We start from the raw sequence: 15983 nt of genomic DNA, 5'->3' as shown, positions 1-15983 counted from the left end.
CAATTGGAATGCCTCAAAATCCACCATATCTGAGAAAGGACCAATTTCCAATGCCCTTAACCTGGTGAGATGGTGAAGGCCCCCTGTGGGTACACTATCCAATTTGGGACATTGTGATATAGAAAAATAGAAAAGTGAAGGGATTTCCCCCACATGTAAAGGGAAGGAAACTAAGTTGTTACAATAGTTGACCCTCAAATTCTGTAGAGACCGGCATTTCTCTAGCATTCCACTTGGTAAACTGGCCAATCCACCACAACTCCATAGCTGAAGATTTTGTAGGGAAGTCAAATGATTCTCTCCACTGGGAACAGGAAAGGAACTGAAATTGGTGCAGCACTGAATGACTAAGCTCTTAAGAGAATGCAAATTGTACAAGCTCTGTGGCAATTCACTAAAACTCTCTGCAGTTTGAGACCGATAAGTGTTGAAGAGAAACGTTGTTGCGTAGCATCTCATCTGGAAAACAAGTGAGCACTTCCACAATAGAGACACTAAGCTTTACGAGCGATGTCAAGTTGTAGCACAAATTCAATAGTGGCATTTCACTGTCAACTACTTTAATGCTCAATTCGCATAGGATTTCAAATTGCTTCGGAGTACTTTTTAACAATGGACAGTAGCTAATCCTAAACTTCTCAAGCCCAGGAAACATTCTTACCCCACTTGTTGTTGGTATCGATTCCACTCCCTTCCACTCAATAAGGCTACGCATATTCTCCAATACTAGTTCTTTTAATGATGGGAACACTTGGATAATGGCATTATTGCTGCTTGATCCCATATTGTTAACCTCAATACCATAAAATGTAGTTCCAATGCATTCCAGCTTATGGAACCCTACCAGTTCAAGATGCCGAAGGAATTTCAGTTGGCCAAGAGATGGAATTTCTTTGCAATTTCTGCAATTACTTAATTTCAACTTGACCAAATTTGGTAGCGACTCTTCATTGAACCATGAAGGAAATCTAGTACCCAAATATCTCACCACTTCAAATGTTTTCAAGTTAGGATGTGGTTGAAGACCATCCAACACATGCTCAGCATTAATCTCACATCCTTCTGATTCCTGATGGGACCATATATATGTCAGCTTGTAAATATTTGATTTCTCTTGTAAATATGCTGTTAGAGCTTCTTCTCTGCTACGGACCAATTCCAGCTCATTGATACTCAATTCACCTCTAAGGTTCTTCAAATGACCTAATTCTTCTATTCGATGACCTTTTTCCAAACCCACATTGAAATATTGTAGGGTCTGAAGACAAGTCAATTGTCCCAGGTTAAGTGGCATCTGAGACGAAGAATAAAAATATATGTGTCTCAAACTTATCATATTTCCCATCTCATATGGAAATTCCTTGAGTGAATAGCAGTAATTGACTCTAAATGTTTGCAAATTGTAGAGCTTGCAAATGGAGTCGGACAAGGCTGTGATCTCAGTGCTCGAGATATCTAGATATCTCAAGTATATTAGCTTCCCGATTGAGGCTGACAACTCCTTGATTCCTGATCTAGACAAATTTAAAACTCTCAAGAACTTGAAGTTCACAGCATATCTTCCGATATATATTTGCTTCTCCAGAACAGTGTGCACAAACATCCTGGCTCATTTATCTTATCTATTTGATCACTTGGTAAGTCCCACCCAAAGTATCGAACTTGAGAAAGTTTTTCTCCATCATTGCCCTTCGGATCAAATAGTTTAGATTTGAAGATATCTCCAGCCAAATCATGCACAAGATCGTGCATCTTACAGTATTTTATATTGTTATGCTCATCTAACACAACATCTTGCAGCAAGGAATTTCTCAACAAGATTTGAAAGAAGTTGTTCCCGATGTCTTCCATCACGGTGGTCTCTTGACATGGATGAAGAAAGCCTTCTGCCATCCAGAGTTGGATTAGTTGGGCCTTTTCAAACATAAGATCTTTTGGTAACATTGCAAAGTAAGCAAAGCATTTTTTTAGATGTGGAGATGGTAGATAATCATAGCTGAGTTTTAGGATTTTCTTTATGCTATTTTCTCCATTATCATCTTCACCTGCAACAATGGGGTTGCCATCAAGAATTGTTTGCCATTCATGTTTTTCCTTGTTGTGTAATAGGCCTCCCAACACACTTGCAGCCAACGGTAGACCTTGACACATTTTAACAATCTTGTTGCCCATGCTCGCTAATTCTTCTGGAACCCTGCCATCAACAAATGTTTTTTCTTTGAAAATAGACCAACAATGATCTTCTGTTAACTTTCCCAACATATGAAGATCTGCTGCTACTGTGGATGCCACTCTCTTCATACGAGTAGTCACAAGAATGCAGTTTCCTTTGGCTGTATTTATTCCTCTCAACGTGTCCACGAACTCATGCCACGATGTAGAGTCAACACACCACAAATCATCCAGGACTAGCAAATAGTTGTTTCCTCCCAATTTATCTTGTAGCTTCTTGACTATTATATCTCTCCTTTGAACCTCAACTTTCCTCTCTGTCAATGATTCAAGGATTTGTTCAAGAAAGCTCTTTGTTTCAGACATTTCAGGTAGACACAACCAAATTCTCCTTTCAAAGATTTGCTTGATGTGTTCATCATTGTAAATCCTCTTAGCCACAGTTGTTTTCCCTAAACCCTCCATACCCACTATGGGAATGGTGCACATAACAACATCCTCCTCTCTCATCTTCAAAATTTTATCCTTTATCTCAGCAACATCCAAATCTCTACCAACAACATCTGTAGCAACTACTATGGAATCTGTTTCTCGAATCGGTAGTATTTTCCGAGAATGAACCATGAGTGAGTGGAGACCAAGGTCTTTGGCTACCTTGTTAATAGCGGACTCTTTATTAATACTGTTGATTTTTCGAGACATTTTGCTCTTGAAAGCAGTATGAGAAAAGAAACCACTGACCTTTTTCATTGGGCTGTTTCGGATGTTCATCACTTTTGTTTTGAGAGATTCATATCTGAATCGTTCAAACACATTTTCAGCATTTTCAGTAACTCTCTCAAGCCTCCTGAGCCATTGTTCGACAGACTGTTGTTTCTCAACTTGTGGTGTTTCAACATCATGAAGGAAAGCTTGGATTAAGGATACATTTTGTGTGAACATTTCCAGATCTTCGTTGAAATCCCTTGAGCTGTTGATCTCCTTGATAGTTAGAGAAAGCAGTTTGTCAAGCAAAACTTTAACAGTAGCAGAAAATACAGGATCTGCCATTGTTGTGTTTGCTTCTTCACCAAAGTCTTCTCAAAGTAAGTCTTCTTTTGGTAGTTGTTTGCAGAGAAAAAGCCCAAAAATCAAAATAATCCCTTATTTTGGGTTTAAAGATTCAAAGTAGTGTTTTGAGTTTTCAGATGAAGCACCAGTAGTCCCTCATCTTTATACTCTCTCTGTTTTGTTTTATGTGGCAACATTTGATCAGACACGGAATTTAGAAATAATTAAATATTTTGAAATGTTTATCAATTTGCTTTTTAAAAAGTAGACTCACTTTTCTCTATCCTCATAAATGTATTAGAATATTATTTTTAAGATTAAGTGGGACCAACAAGAATAAAAGATGAATTGTACCTTTAAATACTTACCATATAAGGAAATGTGACATTCTTTTTTTCGACTGACCAAAAAGGAAATGGTGTCACATAAAATGGGACGGAGGGAGTAATAAATATTGGTGTATGTTTGGTTCTTCCCCAAATTTTTACATATTATTTAACATTAATTTTATCTACAATTTTATGTATTAAATATGTTCAATCGTTTTTTATATATTTTTTAGAAATAATAACTCGATTTGTTGTATATTGAGTATCATTTCAATCAAATGAAATACATTAAAAACGACAATAAAGCATTACATATACACTAAAGACCATTTTGGTCATTTTCTCTATTATCACATCTACTAAATATATAAAATGGATAAGGATCTAAAATATCTTTCCAGTATAGATAATGAAACAAAAATACTCTCCTTCCATCTTTGGGTTTCAAAATACCCTTTCATTCACCTCTATGGACCTATATTACCCTTCTACTTATTATTTAAGAGTGATAATTAATCCTTTCATTAATGACGTGGAAATTTTTAATTGGCTGAAGTTTAAAGTTAACCTAAAAATAATAATAATTTCTCCTAAAAGTGCCTAACTTGGACAAAAGGCTTGGAGTTGATAACTGGAATTCCTTTTGAAGTTTTAAAAGATAAAGTTGCCCCTTTAGCTCCTGTATGCAGAGCATGCCTAACCCCAGAGCAAGTCCTCAGTGTTAACACATTAGAAATTCTCCTTACCGGAGTAGTTTGAGCTGAATTAGGTTCAGAATGTGATTTCCCTCTAACTCCATTTCCAATATGAGTATTGGGGTGTCGTATTTTCAATGGGAAGCTCTAAAACTTTCATATTGGAGGTCTTGAGATGGATCGACGATGGAATTAAGAGGTGTACGAAGAGGAGGAAAAGGAAACTGAGTGAAGAGGTTGTGGAAGTCACTCTTATTGGACTCGGTTGGTTTCAAATTGGTTCGAGAAGTGGATCTAAGAGATAAAGAAGAAGCATCTTTCAACATTTTCTCTGCAAAATCGAAGAAACCTCACTTGTGATTTTGTAAGATATGGGTTTGTAGAATTTTAAGTGGATCGGGTAGAATTTAGTTGGATCAACTAATTAAAGATTGTCACGTCATGAAAGAATTAATTGTTACTCTTAAGGGTCATTTGGTAGAGTGTATAAGAACAATGCAAAATAAGGTGTATTAGTAATGCTTGCATTAGTTATGCCTGCGTTATTTCTTATACACTGTTTGGTTTGATGTATTAGAAATAACAAATCTTATATAAGTTCTATTAAAAAAATGTTTGTTTACAAAAATGCCCTTCACACTTTATTTCTTTGTACACTTCCTTTGCAACAAGGTTCTTTGCTAAAACATCAAAAAAGATTTCTTTGCTAAAACATTATTTACTCATATTCTCTTATTTTTTTCAAATATAAAATTAAATAGTTGTTACAATATTGAAATAAGATTTTCTACTATATTAGAAGAGTCGGTCCCTATTGGTATCAACATGTGTGTTTTTTGTCAAATTTCAATTTAGAAAGGATACTGTCGTCATTTCCATTAACTATTCAATTCTCAATATTGTGCCATCTGTTTTTGATTGCCACCATTATAACAGGTGGCTTTCATGCATTTCCTTTTCCATTCCTCTTTTCCTCTTTTTGTATTTTAATCAATTCCTATCTGAAAAAATTATTGTTGTAATAAGCAAAAGGGAAAAGAAGGAAAAGAGAGTCTTGTCCATCAGCTTGCACTTGAATTTTTTTCATGTCTATAATGTTCTTTGAAGAATTATCTACTATGAATTATTTCAAGAATTTGCAATGTTGTTATAAAATATTGTGTCTAAAATTTGTTATTTGAATTGTAAGTTCACTTTATCTGCAGTTTAGGAAGTATGGAATTAAGGGGGACATTCTTTTTTTTTACAAGGGTAGGAAGTTTGAATTGATGTAACAAAAATCTAATATTTAAGTTTCTTATTCTTCCGCATTCAGCTTATTACAATCCTCTGTTATTGGAGTTCTGTTTTAGTTATTGAAGAATCAATTTGCAACTTCAAATTGTTTCAATTGATATATGGTCTTTTGATTCTAGAACATTGTTTCAAGGGAAATGCAAATTGAAGTGGTAGATTGAGCAGAAGGAAGAAGAAACTCAGCCTTGACTTTCCATTGACAAAGTACCGAGTAGGTGAAAAGTTTCTAAAACAAGTACAATGGAAAATGTTTTTTTAAAAGGCTTTGAGGGTAGTTTTGTAATTATATAATATAATGCAAGTGTTAAAGTGCTATGTATTACTAATACCTAGAATTTCTTGGTATTAGTAATACACAACCTAATACACAATATAGTGTATAATTAATGCTTCCATTAGTTATACATGACATAAAAAGGTGTACCAAATAAGGTATTACTAATACACACATCTAATACATGCATTGTTTTCCTAATACACTCTACCAAACGACTCCTTACATAATATGTTAAGCGAAAGGGTAATATAGAGGTATTTTGGAGTCCGAAGGTGGAAGGAGGGTATTTTTGTTCCATTCCTTATACTTGAAGGTTATTTTAGGTTATTTTCTGTATATAAAAAGGCGATTGAACATTACTTACATAATTGTGGATAAAATCAATGTTAAAAAATAGATAAAAATTTTAGAGATGGACCAATAATAACCAATATTACAAATATGAGAGATTATTAGTGCTTCGTGTAAAAATTATCACTTAGAATCTTAACCTTATAAGGGACTGTTTGGACCTTTTCTCGTTGTTTGCATATATAATCATTCAAACGATTATAAAAAAAAAATTAAAAAGAAAAAAAAGTCTACATATATGTGGATGAAAACCAAGTTTGAGCGCGTGTGAGTCTCAAATATATTACTTAAAATGGATCCTTTTTCCTCTTATATTCATTTGTAGTTTTTTAAATTTGTTTTATTTATATAAGTAGTTTTTTTTTATAAAGGAAAAATGGTTTAATATACTCCTCAATTTTATCATTTACAGTTGAAATACTTTTTTTTACAAAAAATAGCTCATATATACCTTACTGTTATAATAATGACTCATATATATACCATTTCGATTTAAAAGTGACACATATATCCCTATCGTTATAAAAGTGAAAAAAAATTATTATTTTTTTAATTATAATTCTTTTAAAAAATCATGTATTTGATATTTTCAGACATAAATTATTTTTTGACTTCTTTAATATTCTTTTTTTTTTCATTTTTAGTGTAAAATCGGATAAAATAAAAAGAAAAAAGTATGAATGGAAAAGGATTAAAAAGCTAAAAAATAAATTATATTTTGTAGCTATATTGTAATTTAGTTTTTATATGTATAAAAAACATATTTGGGACATTTATGATAAACTTTACAATAAAATAAATAAAAATAAATAAATTTGACCATTAAAATACTAAATTCAAATTAGTCTATCATTATAAATAGTCAAAAGAAAAAAAATATGTGAGAAAGAATATACCCCTGTATGAATCATCTTTTTTTTATCCACGAGAATAATTTGTAATTTACATCTTTAAAGTATACTATCACCAACTTTGACTTTCATCATATAACATTTGACAACTTGCTCACGAATCTTTCACAATCTTATAAGCGTGGGTTGACAATATGCTCTTTTGTGACTTGCAACCCAACTCACCCATTTGATTAGGCCCTATCCTCATTGTTTATTATGCGCAAACACTAGCAAGATAAATTTCAAGAGGAAAAGCACAGCTACATTAAAGCAAAGGCGGACCTAGTATTTTCTTTTAGGGGTGTCAATGAATGTAGTAAAAAAATAGCGAAGATGAATTTGAAGAGGAAAAGCACAGCTACATTTACTGTTTAAAGAAGCAGTATATGAACTAGGCAATGATGCAGCAGCTAAGTATTAAGTTCAAAATGTTTGCTGGAAACAAAAAACTCTTTGTACAAAAAGGCATGAACACTGTGCAAGAAAGGCCTCAGCTGTCAAATCTTAGTCATGCAAGTAAACAATATCTCCTCTCCAGTTTCCGCGGAATGTAAACACATCTAAGAGAAGTCTGCTCCAGTATACCATCTTGACAAGTTTCATGCCATTGTTTCATCCAAGAATCTGAAACATAGGAGACGGTAAATTAAAATGTCAATTTTGGCAAACATTTCCTCCGATCCTTGGGAAATGGAGAAGCAACTCGTTGCAAACAACCACGAAAAAGAGATTTTAGTGAAAGCAAGAACTATTAAGATATACAGGTATTGCTAAGGACATGTTTAGAGCCTATGAGGCACTCTTTTATATAAGATTCAAGACATAGCAGTCTTTTTCTTAAATTACAAATGTTTCAATGAATTATCCTTTGCTATGAAGCAAAAGTAACAAGTGTGCATATATATATATATATATATATATGTATAGATTTATCTTTACCGTCTAAAGTATAAAAATCAAACCAGTATAAGATTACGCCTTACTAAGAAACTTATATGAATTTACATAGGATTGCTCTTACAGAGTTTTCAATTTACAAACAACAATACAAAAAAAAAAAAAAAAAAAAAAGATGAAGGTATATGCTGTAAAAACAGCATTTTGCAATCTTTTATTTACAAAAACTGACTTACCTTGAATTTTCTAGCTTTGTGCAACCAGAGTCTCCAAAATGAAATCAGTCTTGCATCTAAGAATCGTGTGTCAGCCGGGATATACATTTTGTACCTGAGCTGATATTGAGTTTACGCTTCTTTTGTACAGAAAAGAAGAAAAAAACAGATTTCAAGTGAACATTCAAAAGGGAAAGTCTAGAACGCTACATAAGTCTGCAGCAAGCAGTTAAAGTATCATAAAAAAAGGACATGGTACTTGTTGGTTGGTTGAACTACTCATTCATTATTTACCAAAAATACTTGTTAGTCTTTTATTTTCATTAACTCAATAAAAAGGTTATATTTCATTAAAAGAATAGTTTCGCTTGGGCAAATAAGCAACTGTGTACTAAATAGTTGTTGGTATCCCTGTAATGAAGAGTAAAATGTTGAGAGATTATGTAGTCTTTACTAAATGCTCGTGAAAGAGTCTACGGCTGAAGATTCTGTTCATCAACAAAGCAAACGTGTTGGTTCCTCCGTCGAACATAACCAACCCTGTTAAACAATAAAATTGTGTCATGAGAAAAAAAAAGAGTGCAAAAAAAAAAACTTGAAAACTTGTTATAGCATTCTAAATGAAAGTGCACCTAACGTAATTGCCACCCATGGATTTTGACTTGAAATGCCACAATGACGTTCTAGAAAAACCTTGGAACTAATAATCAATGAGAAAAAAATACATAAATATTCATGATTAAACCATATCTTGAAAGTAATATAGATATTCATAAGTTTGTTTGAAGTGGAACAGAAAAATGTTTGGAGAATGGAGAAGAGTAACTCGTGGAAAATAATAATTAAAAATGCGACTCGGAAATTGAAAGAGAAACAGACACTTACGCAAGTCCTGAATTATGCTTCCCCCAACTTCAATTTTTTCAATATGCGAAATGTTGGACCACTGGGAGTTTGGGCCACTCCGATTGGTGCAACTTTCTTCTAACTGTGGGCATCCTTTAATTTCCAGTTTCCATAATTTGGTGAGGCGTCGCATGGCATCTCTGGATGGCAGATGCTCTAGTTTCTCACAGTTTTCTAAACTTAACTGTTGCAAAGAAACAATGTTGCCAAGCCCATCCGACAGAGCTTCTAACAATGGACATTCATCTACACACAGATATTGTAATTTGGGCATGACATATGAGAAGTCCAGGTTCTGTATTCGTTTGCACCTCACTAGCGTTAATGTTTCAAGAGAAGTAAGGTTGTCAAATCTATGAGGAAGAGCCTCGATTCCGAATCCATATATTTGGATCTCTGTTAAGTCAGAGAGTTGCATAAACTGATAGGGCAGAGAATCCCAGTGACCATGTCCATACACCCTCAATGTACGAAGGGACAACAGCTGCTGAATGCCATTAAAAATCAATTAGAATGCATCAAAATCCACCATCTCTGAGAAAGGACCAATATCCAATATCCTTAACCGGGTGAGACGGTGAAGGCCCCCTGAGGGTACACTAATTAATTTGGGACATTCTGATATATCCAAATTGGAAAGTGAAGGCATTTCCCCCACATGTAAAGGGAATGAAACTAAATTATCACAGCAGCTGACCGTCAAAGATTCCAGAGACCGACAATGCTCTAGCATTCCACTTGGTAATCTGCTCAATCCATCACAATCCCATAACTGAAGACATTGGAGGGAAGTCAAATAATTCTCTCCACTGGGAACAGGAAAAGAACTGAAATTGGTGCAGTGCACAATCCTTGAGCTCCTAAGAGAATGGAGATCGTACAAGCTCAGTGGCAATTCACGAAACTCACTGCAGCCTGAGACCAAAAGGTGTTGAAGAGAAACGTTGTTGCGTAGCATCTCATCAGGAAGACAAGTGAGCTCTTTCACAGAATGGACAGTGAGTTTTATGAGAGATGTCAAGTTGCTGCACAAGTTCAACAGTGGCATTTCACTGTCAACTAGGACAATCTCTAATTCACGTAGGATTTCAAATTGATTCGGAGTACTTTTTAACAATGGACAGAAACTAATGCTCAACTTCTCAAGCCCAGGAAACATTCTTACCCCACTTGTTGGTATCAATTCCACTCCCTTCCACTCAGTAAGGCTACGCAAATCCTGCAATACAAGTTCTTTTAAGGATGGGAACACTTGGATATTGACATTATTGCTGCTTGATCCCTTGTTGTTAACCCCAATACCATAAAATGTAGTTCCAATGCATTCCACATCATGGAACCCTATCAATGCAAGACTCCGAAGGAATTTCAGTTGGCCAAGAGATGGAATTTCTTTGCACATTTTGCAACCAATTAAATTCAACTTGACCAAATTTGGTAGCGATTCTTCACCGAACCATGAAGGAAATCTAGTACCCAAATAGTTCTTCACCTGAAATATTTTCAATTCAGGATGCGGTTGAAGACCATCCAACACATGCTCATCATTGATCTCACAACCTTCTGATTCGTCATGGGACCATAGATATACCAGCTTGTAAATATGCAATTTCTCCCGTAGATATGCCATTCGAGCTTCTTCTCTATTACGAACCAATTGGAGACCATTGATCTTTAATTCACCTCTAAGGTTCTTCAAACCACTTAATTCTTCTATTCGACGACCTTTCTCTAAACCCACATTGAAATACTGTAGGGTCTGAAGACAAGTCAACTGTCCCATGTTAAGTGGCATCTGAGACGGATAGTAATATATGTGTCTCAAACTTATCATATTTCCCATCTCATATGGAAGTTCCTTGAGTGAATAGCAGTTATTGACTCTAAATGTTTGCAAATTATAGAGCTCGCAAATGGAGTCGGGCAAGGTTGTGATCTTAGTGTTCGAGAGATCGAGATATCTCAAGTATATTAGCTTCCCGATTTTGGCCGACAACTCCTTGATTCCTGAACTGTATAAATTTAAAACTCTCAAGAACTTAAAGCTCAACAACATGTCTTCCCATATATAATTGCTTCTCCAAAACAGTGTGCACAAACGTCCTGGCTCATTTATCTCATCTATTTGACCACTTGGTGAGTCCCATCCAAAGTATCGCACTTGAGAAAGATTTTCTCCTCCATCGCCCCTCGGATCAAATAGTTTAGATTTTAAGATATCTCCAGCCAAATCATGGACAAGATCGTGCATCTTACAGTGTGTTATACTGTTGTGCTTATCTAGCTTAACATCTTGCAGCAAGGAATTTCGCAACAAGATTTGAAAAAACCTGTGCCCAACGTCTTCCATCATGGTGGTCTCTTGACATGGACGGAGAAATCCTTCTGCCATCCAGAGTTGGATTAGTTGGTCCTTTTCAAACTCAAAATCTTTTGGAAACATTGCAAAGTAAGCAAAGCATTTTTTTAGATGTGGAGATGGTAGATAATCATAGCTGAGTTTTAGGATTTTTTTTATGCTATTTTCCCTGTTATCATCTTCACCTGCAACAATGGGGTTGCCATCAAGAATTGCTTGCCATTCATGTTTTTCCTTGTTGTTGTGTAAGAGGCCTCCCAACACACTTGCAGCCAATGGTAGACCTTGACACATTTTAACAATCTTGTTGCCCATGCTCGCTAATTCTTCTGGAACCCTGCCATCAACAAATGCTTTTTGTTTGAAAATAGACCAACAATGATCTTCTGTAACTTTCCCAAGATATGAAGATCTGTTGCTATTGTGGATGCCACCCGCTTCATACGAGTAGTCACAAGAATGCAGTTTCCTCTGGATGTATTTATTCCTCTCAAGGTGTCAACGAACTCATGCCACAATGTAGAGTCAACACACCACAAATCATCCAGGACTAGCAAATAGTTTTTTCCTCCCAATTCATCTTGTAACTTCTTGACTATTATATCTCTCCTTTGGACCTCAATTTTCCTCTCTGTCAATGATTCGAGGATTTGTTCAAGAAAGCTCTTCGTTTCAGACATTTCAGGTAGACACAGCCACATTCTCTTTTCAAAGATTTGCTTGATGTGTTCATCATTGTAAATCCTCTTAGCCACAGTTGTTTTCCCTAAACCCCCCATACCCACTATGGGAATGGTGGGCAGAACAACATCCTCCTCTCTCATCTTCAAAATCTTCTCCTTTATCTCAGCAACATCCAAATCTCTACCAACAACATCTGAAGCAACTACTAAGGAATCTGTTTCTCGAATTGGTAGTATTTTCCGAGAAGGAACCATGAGTGATTGTAGACCGAGGTCTTTGGCTAACTTATTAATAGCCGTCAACTCTTTATTGATGTTGTTGATTTTTTGAGACATTTTTCTCTTAAAAGCAGTATGAGAAAAGAAACCACTGACCTTTTTCATTGGGCTGTTTCGGATGTTCATCACTTTTGTTTTGAGAGATTCATATCTGAATCGATCAAACACATTTTCAGTATCTTCAGCAACTCTCTCAAGCCTGTTGAGCCATTGTTCGACAGACTGTTGTTTCTCAACTAGTGGTGTTTCAACATCATGAATGAAAGCTTGGATTAATGATACATTTTGTGTCAACATTTCGAGATCTTTGTTGAAATCCCTTGAGCTGTTGAGCTCCTCAATAGTGAGAGAAATCAACTTTTCAAGTAAAACTTGAACAGTAGCACCAATTACAGGATCAGCCATAGTTGTGTTTGGTTCTTCACAAAATCTTCTTTCTCTTCACCAAAGTCTTCTCAAAGTAAGTCTCCTTTTGGTAGTTGTTTGCAGAGCACTAAAAGGAAGATAATAATTCATATACAATCATTCAAACAGTAATAAAAAATGAAAAAGGCTAAATACATGTGGATGAAGAACAAGTTGAGTCTAATATCCTCTTATTTAAGTAGTTTTTTGTTTTATTTGTACAAGTAGTTTTATTTTACATTTTATTTGTACAAGTAGTTTTATTTTATTTGTATGAGTAGTTTTTTAATTTTCTATATGAAAAAAATAAAAAATAAGGCCCTAAATAAGTAGTACAATTATCTATTCTCTTACACTTTGTTGTAAATTATACTTAAAAAGACTCAAAGAAAACTAGTTAAAATTACTCTATGTGTTAGGCAAATGTGGCTTTAATTAAAACTACTGAAAACGGACAAATATACCCTAAACTATCATTCGTTATACTTTTAAGACACTAGTATCCTTACCGTCTAAGTTTTGGGATGTATATATCCTTTAGACTAATGGAGAAACACGTGTCTCGATATTAAAGCCTATCCGAAATTTACTTGATTTCTACCCATAACAAAAAGACCACCCAAATAACTTTAAGACACACTTCCAATTTCTAACCCAAAATCCCCCAAAATACTTCATACACAAAAGACTTCAATTTCAAACATTTCCAAAACACAAATCTCTTTTTCCCAATAGAAACATAAGGTATCGATCAGTACCAAAAGAAACTCACCATTATGTTTACAGGAGAAGAGGTGTTTTCACGTCAGCTCCATCTATGGGCACAATTACAAATACTTGTCAAAGCAGCAATTTGATTTGAACGACTCTTCTTTCACAGTAAAGCAAACCCATTTCACCATTTGTCCAACACAATTAGAAAAGGGTAGAGAACAGATTTTTTTAGCTTTCAAGTTCGCAACTTTATCAATGAAAAAGAATAACCCTCAATAATGATTACGACAAAAACAACCTTATTGCAAGTAAAGTAAAGCAAAAAATTGAGGGAAAAAAGAAGAAGTTAATAAGTATCAAATTTCAAGATTTTGTGATGACAGGATCAGAATCCGCACCGGAGTTGAGCTTTGCTGAAGAAGAATTAGTGTTCTTGATAGAGCAAGATGACCTTTAAGCTTCAATGTGAGACTGATATTTCAAATAGTCGCCTTATTTTGGGGGGTTTGGGTTGTAAATGGGTGCAGATTTAAGTTATTTGGGTGAGTCTTTTAAATATGTAAGAAATGAAGGGCCCGTTTGGCCATGCGATATGATATCATGATATGGAATCATGATATGATATTATGATATGGAATCATGAGATGAAATTGAAGGTTTATTTGGACATGTGATATGAAATTTTTGTGTTGTATATTTTCTTATAAACAAAAAAATTTCATAAGTTGTAAAACTATTAAAATAGCCTCAATTTTTTATTCAATCTTATCAAATAAATAAAAAATTACAAAATCGCATAATAAATTATTACAAAGTTATTTGTTCTCCACTTAAGTAATTGTTTTATCTAACTTTAATTTAATAAAAAAAATTGAACATAAATTGTAGTGTACTAGTCTTTAATATAATCCTCCCACATAGTACAAACAATTTCCTCACGTTGAACTTGCATTTCTCGATCATGTGACCGAGAAGACGAACCAACATTGTTACTTTGAGCCATTTGTTGGTCAATATCCTCCGCAATTATATCTTCATGTTCATAGACCGTAAATATTTTATCACTACTTTGATATTTTCGCAAATAATTATGTAACACTGCACAAGCTATGACAATTTTCACTTGTGTATCAATATCATAATGGTTCATGCATTGTTTCAATATTCTAAATCTATTTTTTCAAGCTCCAAAAGTTCGTTCAATCACATTGCGTAGAGATGAATGCCTATAATTAAATAGTTCTTTGGCATTTTGAGGCTCTCTTTCACTTCCTCGATAATCTTGCAAATGATAGCGTAGTCCTTTGAATGGAACTAAAAATCCTTTTGTTTCGGAATGTTACAACTCGATTTTGAAAACTAAGGTTTCGAGACCATTTTCGCAACTTTGGCAATTTTTGTTGAGTTTTGGAAAAATTTATAATTTGAAAGTCGCCACTTAATTTTTTAGAAAAATTAAGAAAACCATTTAAAAGGAGAATTTTGAAAGAAAGTAATTTAAATAAAACCAGAGTCGGGTAAGGGTTCAAATAATTCTCTAAGGAAGGGTTTAGGCATCTTAGAGAGTCCGCTAACACGCGGTTGACCGACGGATTTAAAAATTCGGCTAACTTTGTAAAAATGGTTACTTATAAAAATCTCGTTTGAAACTTGGATAAAAATCTCTTGATACTTTTAAAAATCGCAAGAATAATCCTAAATTAAAACTTTTATCCATAGTCATGTTTTGAATCATACAATTAATTTAAACTCATAATCATGGAATAAAAAAAAAACCTTGTTTAACAACTATGGAAAGATATAAAGAATCCCCAAGTCATTCATACAAAGTCTCAAGTTAAATTAAAAGACAACTAATTTATTTTAAGAAAACTTATCGATTTTATCCTATTCAAGAATTTGAACTAAATAGTTAGTTCAAACTCATAAACATGGATTCAAAGCTTTTCAACAACTATGAAAGAACATGAAAGGTTCTTAAGTTATTCTAGCAAGCTTAAATTGCCTAACTTAAGACGAGTTTCAAAATTTGAAAACTTGAATAAAAATATCTCCCCAAGGATTCATCTAAATTAAGAAAAAAGGATCTTAAAGTTTTTAGCTTTCTCAATCAAATATAATAAAGAAAATATAGCAATGACAAAGCAAATCGAGGGAATAAGGAAAATAAGGAGGCTGCTGAAATTTATTTCAGCCCAAGTCCCAATCCTTCGGGTTGATGCTGCTGCCGCTGTTTGAATTAGACTTTTGAAGGTCCAAAAATTCTCAATTTTTAGCCTTTTTGAGGCTGCTGCTGCTGCTCCGTTTTTCTGCCCTTTGAGGCTGCTGCTGCTACTGTTTTTTAGTGAACTTTACAGTCCAAAAAAAAAAACTCCAATTTATAGCCCTTTTGGGCTGCTGCTGGTTTGCCTCTGCTGGTGCCATTTTCAGGCTTTTCAAGACCGAGAAAATGCTATTCTTTC

General features: G+C 34.3%; 1 protein-coding gene across 1 annotated transcript in view; it reads right to left on the bottom strand.

The window, feature by feature from the left end:
* LOC125819799 (putative disease resistance protein RGA3) overlaps positions 1-15983 on the bottom strand; it is a 130264-nt gene that overhangs the window by 25055 nt on the left and 89226 nt on the right. Inside the window, exon 4 of the mRNA XM_049499240.1 lies at positions 11492-11625. Within this exon, the coding sequence (XP_049355197.1) occupies positions 11492-11625 (134 nt within the window). The remainder of the gene's footprint in view (positions 1-11491; positions 11626-15983) is intronic.

The sequence above is a fragment of the Solanum verrucosum genome, unplaced genomic scaffold (genome assembly GCF_900185275.1).
Source record: "Solanum verrucosum unplaced genomic scaffold, falcon-dt-bn FXZP01000239.1, whole genome shotgun sequence".
Taxonomy (NCBI): Eukaryota; Viridiplantae; Streptophyta; class Magnoliopsida; order Solanales; family Solanaceae; genus Solanum; species Solanum verrucosum.
The sequence above is the reverse complement of the archived record's forward strand: the minus strand, read 5'-3'. Positions and strand labels throughout refer to the sequence as shown.